The sequence below is a fragment of the Nannobrachium achirus genome, assembly GCF_963921795.1.
Source record: "Nannobrachium achirus genome assembly, chromosome: 24".
In the NCBI taxonomy this organism is placed as follows: domain Eukaryota; kingdom Metazoa; phylum Chordata; class Actinopteri; order Myctophiformes; family Myctophidae; genus Nannobrachium; species Nannobrachium achirus.
In genome coordinates, this window is record NC_137831.1 from 35,373,604 (window position 1) to 35,388,486 (window position 14,883).

Consider the following 14,883-nt stretch of genomic DNA (forward strand, 5'->3'; position numbering starts at 1 on the left):
TAGATTTCATAAATGGCTTCATATTTGTTTGACAGAATAATGCTGGATTCATGTCAAAACCTGTATGCCTTATTGCAGAACTTAAACCTTTAATTTTAACTTGACCTTTCACTCTGTATGTAGTCTGCTATTCTTTCCATCACAATGAGCCATTGTGAGCTTGTACATCTTCTATGTTTTGCTAAAGTTCTCCTCAGAATAGTGATGCTAGGGTTCAGGTGTTTAATGTAAAAGAAAAGAAAGTATATTAAAACAAGGATCCTATCACACAAAGATTTGGCAGCAACCCCCTGTAGTAACTCTGAGGACCCTATAGGGGTCCTGGACCCCCAGTTGAAGACCCCTGTTTTAGTGTTTGTGGTGCTCACAACCTGAGCCAGAGATGAATGATACGTTTGCATACTCTCAGATTTATAAATGGATAAATGAACACTGCTGGTTGTCCTGTAGAAGAAGCTCTCATACAATGTTTGTAGGCCTATAGAATCTAAAAGAAAGTGTATTATGGGAAAGTAGCCTAAACATAATACATGAAGAAGTGAGCAATATACCAGGAAGGAAATAACACCGTCTTGTCAGGAAAAGCAGGTGTTGAGGTTCAGTAATAACAGAGCAGTGTATGGCACACATACAACTGTGTCCCTTTAGCTTACTTCATACTGCCACCTAGTGGCCTAAATTCATTCATTTCTCCAACTTAAAGCGCAGAAGTAAACAAATCAGCGTCACATCAACTATTAAGAAAAGCCACCGTGTTGTTGTTGCTGTTTGGAGCTCATTAGCTCAATCAGCTCATCGTGTCACCAGCTGTCCACAGTCCCAACAGGACGGATTCTCTCCCAGCTTCAAGCGACCACAGGACATCATGCGGATGAGGAGGAAAAAAGGCCGGAGAGAAGCCTCCAGCAGCCCCGCACAGAGAGCCTCGTCCCCGGGCTGCGTGCTGCCCTTCTCCCCGTGGACAACCTGGACCCCCGGACTAGAGCCACCTCAAGGACCCCATGAGAACCACTGGGCTACACACCACAGGTAGCCTGATATAGATTAGGCTGTTACACCACATTAACTTGAACACAAGTAGGCTAAGGCTAGTCTACAAACAACAGAAGGTTATAAGATTCAAAGGTTTTAATTATCACTATTAATGTGTAGTAGTGAAATGGTGTTGACAGCCAGACTGTCTAATAAGTAATGTCCACCGTCCACGTTCTGCAAGTATTAGTAATAAAGTGTAAAAACATAGTGAAGAAATCCCAAACAGAAGAAGACATTGGCACCTTTCCCCTCTCCATTGTGAAGTACCATAGACTATTATAATGTAACCTATAGGTCTTTGCTGTAACTGAAATAAATAGGCTACAAACATGATCATGAGGTGAGTTGATTTATTTTGATTTATTTTGAGAGAGAGAGAGAGAGAGAGAGAGAGAGAGAGAGAGAGAGAGAGAGAGAGAGAGAGAGAGAGAGAGAGAGAGAGATGTCTGATGAAGATGAAGAAGAGATGAAGGCTCCACCGCTGCAGGTGGGTTTCTCTGCATCCAAACTTTAATGTCACATTATTTATGTCCACAACACACAGGTAAGCAACATGTCCGTACACGGACACATGTGTCCGTGGTCTGTTTTACACAACATTATATGTTATTTTGATTATAAGACCCAATTACTGTCTCCAGGCCTTCTTTAGAATATGTACTGATTATGGCACATTAGGAGTCCGACTAGTACTAGTGGTTCTCTGAGATTGTACAAATGGAACCAAATGGTTAAAAATTTGGTTCCATTTGAACATTTTTCGATTTGCCAGACCTGTTATAGTCATTCATGGCCCCAAAAAGTTTTACAAAAATGTCCACCACAACTCCACCAGAGTCAGGTTAAGCATGACGATGAACCCTGCCACAACATTATCAACATGTCTCATCTGTGTCTGTCCAGTAACTAATGTACCCTATGAATGTACGCTGTTGTTTACCTTCATTTTGTCCCCAGGCCAGTGACCCAGCCCCCATAGCGCCCCCTGTCTGTGAGGAGTACCCGGCGCCGACTCGAGGCTGAAGACGAGGGTCCTGTTCACCTCCCAGCTGCCGTTCTCCTGTACAGAGCAGCCCCGAGCCCAGGAGGAGGCTGCTGGTCTGACGCAGCAGTGCAGAGCTCAGTACACCACCCTGCCCCACATCATACAGGTACTGTAGAGCCCAGTACACCACCCTGCCCCCCAGCATACAGGTACTGTAGAGCCCAGTACACCACCCTGCCCCACAGCATACAGGTACTGTAGAGCCCAGTACACCACCCTGTACCCACAGCATACAGGTACTGTAGAGCCCAGTACACCACCCTGCCCCCCAGCATACAGGTACTGTAGAGCCCAGTACACCACCCTGCCCCACATCATACAGGTACTGTAGAGCCCAGTACACCACCCTGTACCCACAGCATACAGGTACTGTAGAGCCCAGTACACCACCCTGTACCCACAGCATACAGGTACTGTAGAACCCAGTACACCACCCTGTACCCACATCATACAGGTACTGTAGAGCCCAGTACACCACCCTGCCCCACAGCATACAGGTACTGTAGAGCCCAGTACACCACCCTGCCCCACAGCATACAGGTACTGCTACCCATAGACATGGAAAGGTAGATGCCTCCTCCCGTCCTGGGGTGTCTGTATCGCGGGCACCATTTTGGTGGTGGGCAATGGCGACACCGAAACGGAAGTTCAGTAGTCCCAGTGTGATCTAGGTAGGCCAATCAGAGGCAGGTGGGGGCGGGTCTTTTCACAACCCAGGGTGCGTTCGGATATAGGAACTGAGCGCACTGCCCTCTGGCCGTTAGTTTATTTGAGCACACCCTAGATTCTGACAAGTCACAGAAAAGATGTGCTGTGATTGGCCAGTAGTGACTTTGAGTGGCAGCGTGCCTTCCACACTTCCACCCTCCCGTTTTTACAGGTTACTCCAATGAACCGCAGCGGTGAATGAGGTATCTAGCTTTTTAGATCTATGCTGCTACCTCACTGCTGGTCAACCCACAGGTCAGGACCCCCACAGTGGGTCACGTGGCATTAAAGTTCCCAGTCACCACGGCTGATTTTCATTATAGAAGCCAGCGTGTCTTCTATGGAAGCTTTTTGCTCAGTGTGTCTATGATGAAGTCACCATACAATCTGCAAATCAAATTATAATTCAGAAGCACTCAGTCATAACAAATCATAAACATTTAGCCTTCCCTTTTAAGGCGTTCGTTCTCCTTGTGGTTAGACTTACGTACACATTGATTGATTGAACACTTTATTAGCAGTTTGCATAGGAAAAGCACAAGACAGTACAGTTCAGATACAAGGTCTGCTAATAGGATTTAAACACAAGAACACACTATGGCTTGTTTACATTGGGGTCTTTTTAAGATGAAGATTGCATATTTACATGTTGGTGTCTAAAATAAAGAACTAAAGTAATGAGGTGACATGCAGAAAACAGACAGGGGTGATAGTGCATGCACAAATCCACTCTAGCCCAGGTGCTGGACAAACGGCAATACAAGAGAAGAATAGAGTCCGCAACACTGGTATACTCAGCTCTGTTTTATTGCTTCAACGCTTCGATCCGTTTGGATCTTCTTTGGGGATACTATTCCTGAAGAAGACACCCTGAGGTAGTGAAGCTAGAACAGAGAGAGATGGTGTCAGGTGTCAGGACTGGCTGCCATGCAAAAACATGATTTATGACTGGTGCTAAATGTTAGTCTGGACCGTGTTGATTTTGACAGCAACATTTTATTTAGTTTAAGTCATTAGTCTTTTGAATACATTTTGATTTAGTTTTAGTCATCTGAAATGTTTCAGTCTAGTTTTAGAATCTGCCCTCATCGAACGTTCTAGTTTAGTGTGACTGAGCCCTCACAGTCCTTTTATTGTAACACAACCACTACCACTCCATTCACAAACATCAGGTGTTAACATACAGTAGGCGTGGTTTCTATGGGGACCGTACCTTTGTTCCCCAGGTTCTATGTTCCCCATTTACCCCCACAAAAAAGGTTCTATGTTCCCCACTTACCCAAAAAAGGTCCTATGTTCCCCAGGTTTTATGTTCCCCACTTACCCCCACAAAAAATGTTCCCTGTTCAACTTAAAAAAGGTTCTATGTTCCCCACTCATCCAAAAATGCAGGAAACATTCATTTCTAATTATTAATAACAACTCAAACCACACAATAATGGGGAGAAATTACAAATACTAGTGGGACAGGGGGCACTAGGGACATCTGGACACCATACTTTTGTTATGACTGGGCACCTGGACATCTGGGCAATAGGGACATGTGGGCATTTAGACGAGTGGGCACTTAGGGGTGGAGACATCTGGGCAACTGGGCACCTAAATTAGGATTGCCCACATGTTCTTAATGTTTCCTGCATTTGAGCTGGGAAAATATACTTTTTTTGGGGGGTGGGGAACATACATACAGTCGATCCTTTTTTTTGGTTAAGCGGGGAACATAGAACTGTTTTGTGGAGAGGGTGGGTTTTTTGGGGGGGCAAGTGGGGAACATAGAACCTGGGGAACATAGGGAGGAGAGGACCCCTTTCTGGGACGCAACTAAGATTTGAGTGACCATGTAATGGAAATGTTGTTGCTCAAATTGGCCACAATGTGGCTCTCTAACACCCAAATAGGTGCAGTGCCATCAAAATAGGAATATTTATCACATCACAACCAGAAGAACTATGAGCAATGGATGTCAACACAGAAATATGGACCTAAACTATGGATGATTACTGGATGTAGTGGAGTGAGCCTAGTCTATTAACGTAAAAGAGGAGAGCCTTCTGTGAGAACAGATCTATATGAGATGCCTGGTGTCCAACGATCAGTCTTTATTCATTTCACATATCGTCGCTGTCGGGTGGAAAGTCTGGAAACCTCTTGTGTCCAAAATGTTGCCAGAAATTGCAGATCACAAAGCTTTTCTTTTACAACTTTTGTGCATCGCTATAGAATGACAAAGTAGGGAATTAATTTAAAACATAAAAAAGTATCTGTCCTACAGCAACACTATACAAGTAATGCAACTTTGTGGAGATACTCACATGAAATAAGTTCTGATAGTAACTGATAGTGAGTGAAATATTTTTTTTTCTTTTTCTTTTATCTACACACACCCACAGACAGTTTCTTTTTTTTTAACACAGTATATTATAATGTATATTGAGTTAATCAGCCTTTTTATTTGTAACAAACATTGTTTTGTGGGGGCGGCATAGCTCAGGGGTAGAGAAACTGGTATTAGAGCACGAAGGGTATAAATCCCGAAGGGTTCCCAGTTCGAATCCGGGCTCCCCCTGAGTTGATGTCGAAGGGTCCTTGGGCAAGACTCTGAACCCCTAATTGCTCCCGGTGAGTAGGTTGGTGCCTTGCATGGCTTCCTCCGCCACCGGTGTATGAATGTGTGTGTGAATGGGTGAACTATGTAAAGCGCTTTGGATTAAAAGCGCTATATAAATGCACCATTTACCATTTACCATTTTTGTGTGTTCCTGGCTGCAGGGCGTGCAGGCATGCCTCAGTCAAGTTGAACTAAACAGCACTGAGGAATGACGACTCATTCTTATGACTTCCTATCTAGCCAAGCTTTATAAACTATATATTCTTTAAAGAGAAAACTATATAAAAAAAAAAGAGGCGAATATTCGACTTCGGTGAACAACGTCGAATAGTGACTTTGATATTCCAATATTTGAATATTTGGTGAATGCCCTAGTGGTTAGTATGTGTCTCTGATGTCTCGGTACAGTGTCTGATGTCTCTCTTCCCCCCCCCCTCCTCTCCCCCCCCCCCCCCCCTCTCTCCAGGTGGTCTCTCTGTCTCTGTCACCGTGACGTCAAAATCACACAAGGTGGAGGCCAAGGAGAACCAAGGTCCATAAAGAAACACTCTAGTTTCCACCACATTTACAACTCCTGCTATTCTAAGTTCTGACCCTAACCCTAACCCACTCCACACTCCCCAGTTAAATTATGATTTAGGAATAAAGATCATGACATTACATGGAATTACATGTGTGAGATGTCTTTTTATGTCCCATCATAATAAAATGGAATAAAAAAATCCTGTATTCTTTTCTTTCTGTGGCTTCCAGACGCGGTGCTGTCGTGTGTCTTCCACACAGAGAGGGATCAGAACCCTCGCATCGAGTGGAAGAAGAAGGGGAAAGACGTGTCCTTTGTCTACTTTGATGGACAGTTCAGAGGTGAGGAACACTCTCCTTCTCGCTGTGTAGCTCTTACTGTCCATGGCAAAATGGAGTGCAAAATCTTGTTAAAATGTGTGTTAAAAAAGTCTTTAAATGTCATCATTGACATAAGTTGCGTTTCCATAAAGCTTATTCGAAAAGAGGAAGCGAATTATCAGAAATTCGAAAAAAATAAAAAGCGAATTTGGCCTGTTTCCATATTGAAATGTGATTCTTGGGAGACCTCTGCGTCTGGAAGGTGGCCGATCTAAAAGCTCACAACGCGTCGCGGACGCGGATGCAAGGTACTTTTGGCACGCAACACGTGTGTCGACGAAGTGTAAGTGTTTACTTGGGTAATGTGACGGACGAGGCTTGCACTGCACAGTGAGTGCACACAACAGCGCCATAAAATAAACATCCGATGCAAGTTACAGTAGTGGGCAACACGGCGGCAACAAGTTAGTAGCTCCCTTCAGCTCCCTTCAGCCAAATCGATATCTTGCAAAAGTTCAATGTATTTTAATTGAAAACCTATTTCCATTTCCCTTTTGCGCATTTAGTTTTTTCGACTAAGCCCCAAAATCCACCTCCTCCAAGCGCATAAATGTTTTTGCGAAAAATGAAAGTGTATTCGAAGTGTTTCCATATAAAAGATTTATGCGCAAAAGCCTTAATGCGCATTAAATGGCTTTATGGAAACGCCACTATAACAGAGCAGTGGTTTTCAACCAGTGATCCGGGGACCACCAGTGGTCCTTGAGTGTTGGTAACCAAATTGACCCCTATAGATCTGTAACTCATTTTTTTTTAAAGATTTTTTGGGGGCTTTTTATGCCTTTATTTGGATAGGATAGTAGACTGACAGGAATTGGGGAGATAGATGGGGAATGACATGCGGCAAAGGTCGTCCGGATCGGGAATTTAAACCGGCGACGCCAGCAGGCATCATAGCCTAGTATATGGTATGCGCCTTGACCACCAGGCCAGCGGGTGCCCCAGATCTGTAAGGGTCGTTTCATACCGTTATAAGGGCCCTAACTAATTTCGGTTCGGCACTAGGCGAACCCAAATATGGTTCGCATCCCCCGGTTCGGGGGGGGGGGGGGGGGGGGGGGGGGGGCGTCAACCGACTAAATTCGGCTCTACGGTGCTGACGAAATGTTGTGACCTCCCGACTTAATTTCGGTACTCAGCGGTGTCTTCTCATTCATTCATCCCGGCTTCACGTTCATATTCTCGGCTGTGAATCCAAGGAAACAGGCTGCGGTCGTTTGGGAGGGAGACACGCCGACTTCCAAATGATTGTGGACGCTGTGTATTATAGCGCGAATACAAACAGTGCAGATGGGTCGCTCTGGCTGCAGAGTGATGGCAGGCACTGGCAGGCGCGCACGCGCGCGACACACACACACACACACACACACACACACACACACACACACACACACACACACACACACACACACACACACACACACGCGCGCGACACACACACACACACACACACACACACACGCTCGCCGACCGTTTTAAAGAGAAAAGAAAAGCATAGACACAACTTTGCTAATGTTCCGCGTTGATAGGTTTTCCACGACGAGTTGTGACTGCGTGATGATATGCATGCAGCAAGAGAGGCGGCCGCGTCTATAATGTGAGCTTGTAGATTACATGTTTTCGAGCGAGTGAGAGAGAGAGAAGAGACCTATGGAAGAGACCCCGTGTCCCCGTCACTGCCTCTGCCTGCTGGAGCTGTCTGCTACTCAATGGACTTCCAGTCATTCAGCTTGCAGCGCGAGGGTCAGTCAGATATATCCGCCCTGCAACGCTCATTTCTCGGCCACACGTTGTCATGCCATGGACCTCCAATATTTACAAGCGACTTCGGCACTAGCCGTTAAGAAAGTATGGATGAACTCCCCCGAACCTAAATAATTTCGGGTCGGGGCGTCCTCCCGAACCGAAATTAGTTAGGCCCCTTATAACGGTATGAAACGACCCTAACTCTTGAGTGTAAAATGAATATCAATCATTTTACGCTCCCAAGAGTTCAAATATTGTTAAACATCTGTGTTACTTAATTTGCTGTATTACTTAAGAAGTCTACACAATTAAACATTTGCCAGTTATCTTTCATATGGTACTAACATCAATATAGCATGGAATTGTGGACAAAATCTCATACGACGACAACACAATATTTGTCTCATCAAATGGTGGTCCTCAATTGCAGAGTAAATAATGGACCTTGATATGAAAAAGGTTGAAAACCACTGATATAGAGCAGGGGTCTTCAACAGGGGGTCGGGACCCCTAGGGGGTCCTCAGAGTTACTACAGGGGGGCCCGCCACATCTTTGTGATAGGATCATTCTTTTAAATTAACAATTTGAACCCTCGCATCCCTATTCTGAGGAGAACTTTAGCCGAAAATAGCAAAAAAAAATAGCTTGTAGATCGGCTATTTTCGGCAAATAGGTTTGGTGTAGATGTAAAAAAAAAGCAGAACAAGTACAGACTGAAAGGTCAAGTTAACTAAAAACACAAATCGATGACACTGCTAAAGTCTATGAATCCATCCATGACATCGATGAAAATCTGCATCACACATTTATACAATATGTATAAATGTTCATTCTGCTTCATCTCTCTCTCAGCATAGGGGTCCCTGGCCTGAAAACGTTGAAGACCCCTAGGGGTCCCTGGCCTGAAAACGTTGAAGACCCCTGACTTAGAGTGTTTGTTCGGTAACAAGGGTCTTGTCTCTTCAGCTCTTATAGACAAAATTACATTAGTGATGAAACAGAGAAATGGGGAGACCCAATTGCAACTGGATCACTATCAAATTAAAGCTGACACAGGCATACTTAACACACACACACACAGGCACGCACGCGCAGGCGCACACACACACACACACACATACGCGTGCAAACACACATACACACACACACACACACACAGAGTGAAGTGAAAGTGTTCTCGTGTTGTCCAACGTCACACGATACACCCCCCCTTTAATTGGTCAAAGCGCCGCTTGGCCTTTCACCTTTGACCCTTGACCCTTCATAAAGCCACTTTGTAACAGAAGTAGCGTTGACATCATAGGAACAGCAGGTTCTGTCACACATGAATGATTGGCGGTTTAGAATGACAACTCTACAAAACACACACCTTCTGCTTCCTTTGATGACAGTGGTTCTCAACCTGTGGGTCGGGACCCCCAGGGGGTCCCCACATTATTTTTGGGGGGGTCCCCAGAAGATTAACTTAATGTGCAACGTTGTTTTTTCACTCAACAGTAAACAAGCCAACATAAAATGTAAGTGTATAGAGGGTCTACGCATATCTAAATTGTCAATTTAAGGACTTTTTAATACCTCTAAAATGACAAATTAAATGTTGGCGAAATTGTCAAATATTGGAGGCAGAAATTGTGAAAATAGCAGATCGACATGCTCACAACGCCTCGCGCCGCGAGGCGTTGTGAGCATGTAGATCTGCTATTTTCACAATAGAACCATGTTGTACAAAATGTAATGCCTCAACTCTTAGTGCTCGTCAGGGTGGGGGGTCCCCAGTTAAAATATGATTATTTTGGGGGTCATGGCCGGAAAAGTTTGAGAACCACTGAATGACAACTATACAAAACTCACACCTTCTGGTTCCTTTATGGCAGTGGTTCTCAACCCTTTTCTTATCAAGGTCCATTTTTTATGCTGCTTTTCCTAGCCACGGACCACCATTTGATGACATTTAGCCTCTCAGACCCAAAACCTAGAATATTTTGTTAGCGTTTTTGAATTCCATGCTGTATTGATGTGGTACCATCGAAGAGATAAACAGGCAAACGTTGATCAAAATAACAATTCTTCTACAAAATGTTTTGTGTAGACTTCTTGTAAATTAAGCAATGCCGATATTTAGCAATACTTTAACTCTCTAACTAAATAATAACTACATTGGATTCCCCCCCCCCCCCCCCCCCCCCCCCTCATTTCCTGAAAAGTAACAGTTTTACACCACACAGGCACACACAGTGTTAAAGGAGTAGTTCAACCCCAAAATGACTTTTTTTCTATTGATTACTCACACCATGGAGACTTGAGTTCAATAATATTTTTAGTTTTTTGTCTCATTCCTAAGACAATAATTTGATTTCAATAAAATGACCCCCACTGATTCTGGATGGGGACCCGAACGCATTTGGGTCCCCATCTGGAATCAATGGGAATATATTTACTATAATCACATTTTTGTCTTTGGAATGCGACAAATACAAAAATATATTATTGAACTCAAGTCTCCATGGTGTGAGTAATCAATAGGAAAAAAAGTCATTTTGGGGGTGAACTACTCCTTTAATATTAACTGTCTCTTCTAAACCTGTGTCCGTCCTCTGGCCAGGCTCTTTTGAGGACCGGGCGTCCATCCAGGGGGCCACGGTGACGCTGCGCAAGGTGACCCAGAAGGACGCCGGGGAGTACCGCTGTGAGATCAGCGCCCCGCTGGACTCGGTCAGCCTGGGCGAGACCAACGTCACGCTCAGAGTCCTGGGTAGGTTGTGTAGGGTGACCACACGTCCTCTTTTCCCCGGACACGTCCTCTTTTTGGGGGCTGTCCGACCTGTGCAGGGGGAGAGTCAAATGTCCGGGGTTTTGAGTTTGTGTAGCGTGAGCTTCGCCTGGGTGCCAGCCTGTTCGCTCCGTTCCGCAATTTCCGTCCCACCTCCAAGGGGAGGTGGCACATAGAAGTGGGATTCACACATCAGTGGCTACCGATTGGTCTTTGGTGATGTCTGTCAAACACACCAGTGCGCTGAGTGTGTTTATCATGACGTTGCTACGATAACCCTACTCTGATTCGTTGGAACAACATCCAATCAGCAATGACAACGCCTGCGTCACAGCTTGCTTGAATCATTTCCAGCCTGACTGTGATGCGGAGAGACGTGAATAAAATCGTGGAACGGAGCGAAGAGGCTAGCGTGAGCGTCTACTTTATCAGCCCATCACAGACCATTGTATTTACCATACACTTTCAATGGTTCATTTCGAAACACACTCTGAGAGGCGGAGTTCCACCCCAAACCCCGGAATGTGTATTCATTTGTTATAAAACAGTGCAGCGCTGCGCTGCCCTACAAAGGCAGAGTGCAGTAACTACGTTTTCGGACACACCGACTTATTTGTGTCGCCCAAAGGTCAAATTAGCCTTCATGATATTGGGGGATGAACAATTAGCTCAAGAACATTTATACAATCAGTGTAATATCACTTTTATCTAGTTTGGCTGATCAGCTGTAACACTTTTAATCCAATTATTTTGTGAAATTCTCATACATAGTTACTGCACTCTGCCTCCGATGCTCGGTTCAAAGCAAAGCCACTGCATGCACTGTCTGCTGCTGGTGAGTGAATGAAAAGAAGATCTTGCCGATTTGCCAAAACGCAAATGCAATTTCACTGATGAAATGCGGACGTGTTTTCATCTGGGTCGTGACAAATGGGAAGCAGAGAGTGTAAGTGCACTGAAGTGTACAGTGTACAGTTTACAGTTTAGGCATTTAGCAGACACTTTTAATCCAAAGCGACTTACAATAAGTAGATAAAAACATCACAATAATAAACAAGGTTAAATGTCAGTAACAGCAATATAACAAATGTAAATGAATATCTATCTAGAAAAACAATATAATCCGTTAAGAAAAAAAAGATTTCTAAAAAAAAACTAAAAACAAATGCTAACTAGCTTCATAGTGACGTAGCGACGTAGCGTGTGGAAGGAACACGTTATTCCAACCAGTTCTTACCCCTCCATCAGGCGCCCCGGCTGTCCGTTCGGAAATACGAGTCAAATGGAGGCTAGTCAGACAGAGAAGCCACAAAACCAATCAACTGAACGTTGCGTAGCAGGCTGGTACCCGGGCAACAGCACTGAGGCAACGCTCAAAAACCTTCATATTGTCACTGTCGGTGGAAACCTTGTATCTCCAAGCTTCACATTCTTTATGTTTTTTCGCAAATTAAAGCCCTGCTTCATCATACAAGGCCGTCGCACAAAAGTAGTGAAAACAGCCAATCTACAAGCACACAACGCCTCGCACCGCAAGGCGTTGTGTGGCGTTGTGTGCTTGTAGATCGGCTGTTTTCACTAGTTTTAAATCATTTTTAAAATGAAAAATGCAAAACGAACGGTTTGTACATACAAGGTTTTCACCCGACAACGACGATATGTTTTTGTTTCACATTGCACAGCACTTTGGCCAATTTCGAATGGTTGTAAATGTGCTTTATAAATAACGGTTTGATTTAATTTAATTGGAATTTGAGTTTTGCAGTGCCCCCTCACACGCCGCAGTGCGAGATCCCCACCACGGCGATGACGGGCTCCGTGGTGCAGCTGCGCTGCAGGGACCACCAGAGCGTGCCCCCGGCCACGTACGTGTGGTTCAAGGACAACAAGGAGCTGAAGCCGCCGCGGCCCGGCCAGCCCAACATCACCTACGTCATCAACGCACAAACAGGAGTGTTGGTGAGTCACTGTCACTGTCACTGTCACTGTCACTGTCACTGCCATCCATGCACTGTTTGGCAACAGCAGGTCGGGGGACCCATTTGTGGGTCACGGATACATTTTGTATGGGTCACGGGTAAATATCCCTTAACATGTTTATAATTATTATATATATATATTTACATTTTTTTATCAAGAATTTAAAATAATATATATATTTTTTCACATAAATTGGAAAACTATGTTTCAGAAGTAGTGAAAATAGCCGATCTACAAGCTCACAACGCGTTGCACGCCGACGCAGTGTGAGCTTGTAGATCTGCTATTTTCACGACTTCTGACTTCTTTTTTCTTCACATTAAATTGGAAAACTATGTTTAAGAAGTAGTGAAAATAGCTAATCTACAAGCCAATCTACAACGTGTCGCAATGCGATTCCTATTCAAATTCATATTCACCATACTCTCTCCGAAAACAAACTTTTCGTCGGGGAGCGAACATTGAAATCTTTGCTTCTGAGAGCTCCCTGGAAAACAAAATATTGAGATTGGGATCAGTAGCCAAACACACATCATTCTGGATGTCCTTAACATGAAAACGTTTGAGCACCACTGATATAGCGACATCGTTTTATTTTATTTTATTATTTTCAGAAAACTGAATACAAAAACTGAATACAAAGACATTTGTATCAGGTCTAAATGGATTAAAGCAAGTAAACCATCTCAGATTAGTAAGAATGCATTTATATGTTTTTGTTCTCTCTCTCTCTCTCTCTCACTCTCTCTCTCTCTCTCTCTCTCTCTCTCTCTCTCTGTCCCTCTCTCTCTGTCTCTCTCTTTCTCTCTCTATCTCTCTCTCTCTCTATCTCTCTCTATCTCTATCTCTATCTCTATCTCTCTCTCTCTCTCTCTCTCTCTCTCTCTCTCTCTCTGTATGTCTCTCTCTCTCTCTCTCTCAGGAGTTCAAGGCGGTGTCAAAGGAGGACAGCGGTCAGTATCGATGTCAGTCCTCCAACGCCGTGGGTCCCGCCAAGTCGTGTGAGGGAAACCACATGACCATGTGTGTGTGTGTGTGTGTGTGTGTGTGTGTGTGTGTGTGTGTGTGTGTGTGTGTGTGTGTGTGTGTGTGTGTGTGTGTGTGTGTGTGTGTGTGTGTGTGTGTGTGTGTGTGTGTGTGTGTGTGTGTGTGTGTGTGTGTGTGTGCGTCAGAGGTCATCAATAAGTCCATACACAGACAGATGTGTCCATGGCAAAGACTTGGTAATTAGAAAGGTAATTAGACCCCTCTTTTTCATTTTCCCTCTTAAAATTGCCAAATACAAGGCACACATACTTAGTTTCCATACAATCAATTATTTGCATTGCAAAACGATTCGATACTGATTACCGCATTTTAAAACGATACGATACAAAGCCAAAACGGTACGATATTTTGCTTTTGCAAATAATATAGTAGATCATTGCAAATTACATTTTCGATACTATTATTGTTACACCCCTAAACATTAGTAGTCCACTAGTGCAGTGGTTCTCGGATGTTTTATTTTTATTTAAGGACCCCCTTAACTCTGAGAGTGTACAAATGGACCATTTGGTTTCATTTGAACATGCTCAGAGTTATAGACCTGTTCTGGTCATTCAGGGCTAGCTCTTTATGTCTCTGGTAATATTATTGTCCACTCATTTTGACAAATATGTCCAGCATGGCAATGACCCCATGTGTGCGTGCTCACACGCGCGCGTGCTTCAGTTTGATTTGATTCAGTTCAGGTTGGTTCAATTCAATTATCGCGTAGCGCCAAATCACAACGGGACGTTGTGACGCTTGGCGACAGTGGCGAGGGAAAACTCCCCTTTAACAGGAAGAGACCTCGAGCAGAACCAGACTCTGGGTGGGCCGCCATCTGTGAGAGAGAGAGAGAGAGAGAGAGAGAGAGAGAGAGAGAGAGAGAGAGAGAGAGAGAGAGAGAGAGAGAGAGAGAGAGAGAGAGAGAGAGAGAGAGAGAGAGAGAGAGAGAGAGAGAGAGAGAGAGAGAGAGAGAGAGAGAGAGAGAGAGAGAGAGACACAGAGAGAGACACAGAGAGAGACACAGAGAGAGACACAGAGAGACAGAGAGCGCAGGG

General features: G+C 44.4%; 2 protein-coding genes across 4 annotated transcripts in view; both read left to right on the forward strand.

Annotated features, from left to right (window-relative positions):
* The window catches only part of LOC308309304 (C-type lectin domain family 10 member A-like), a 281,075-nt gene that overhangs the window by 169,860 nt on the left and 96,332 nt on the right, over positions 1-14,883 (forward strand). The window lies entirely within an intron of this gene.
* LOC308280254 (junctional adhesion molecule 2A-like) overlaps positions 866-14,883 on the forward strand; it is a gene marked incomplete at its 5' end in the record, with an annotated part of 35,079 nt that continues 21,061 nt past the window's right edge. Inside the window, 7 exons of the mRNA XM_080720515.1 lie at positions 866-1,029; positions 2,035-2,186; positions 5,863-5,928; positions 6,150-6,260; positions 10,649-10,798; positions 12,582-12,775; positions 13,719-13,819. Coding sequence (XP_080576641.1) covers positions 866-1,029; positions 2,035-2,186; positions 5,863-5,928; positions 6,150-6,260; positions 10,649-10,798; positions 12,582-12,775; positions 13,719-13,819 — 938 coding nt within the window. The remainder of the gene's footprint in view (positions 1,030-2,034; positions 2,187-5,862; positions 5,929-6,149; positions 6,261-10,648; positions 10,799-12,581; positions 12,776-13,718; positions 13,820-14,883) is intronic.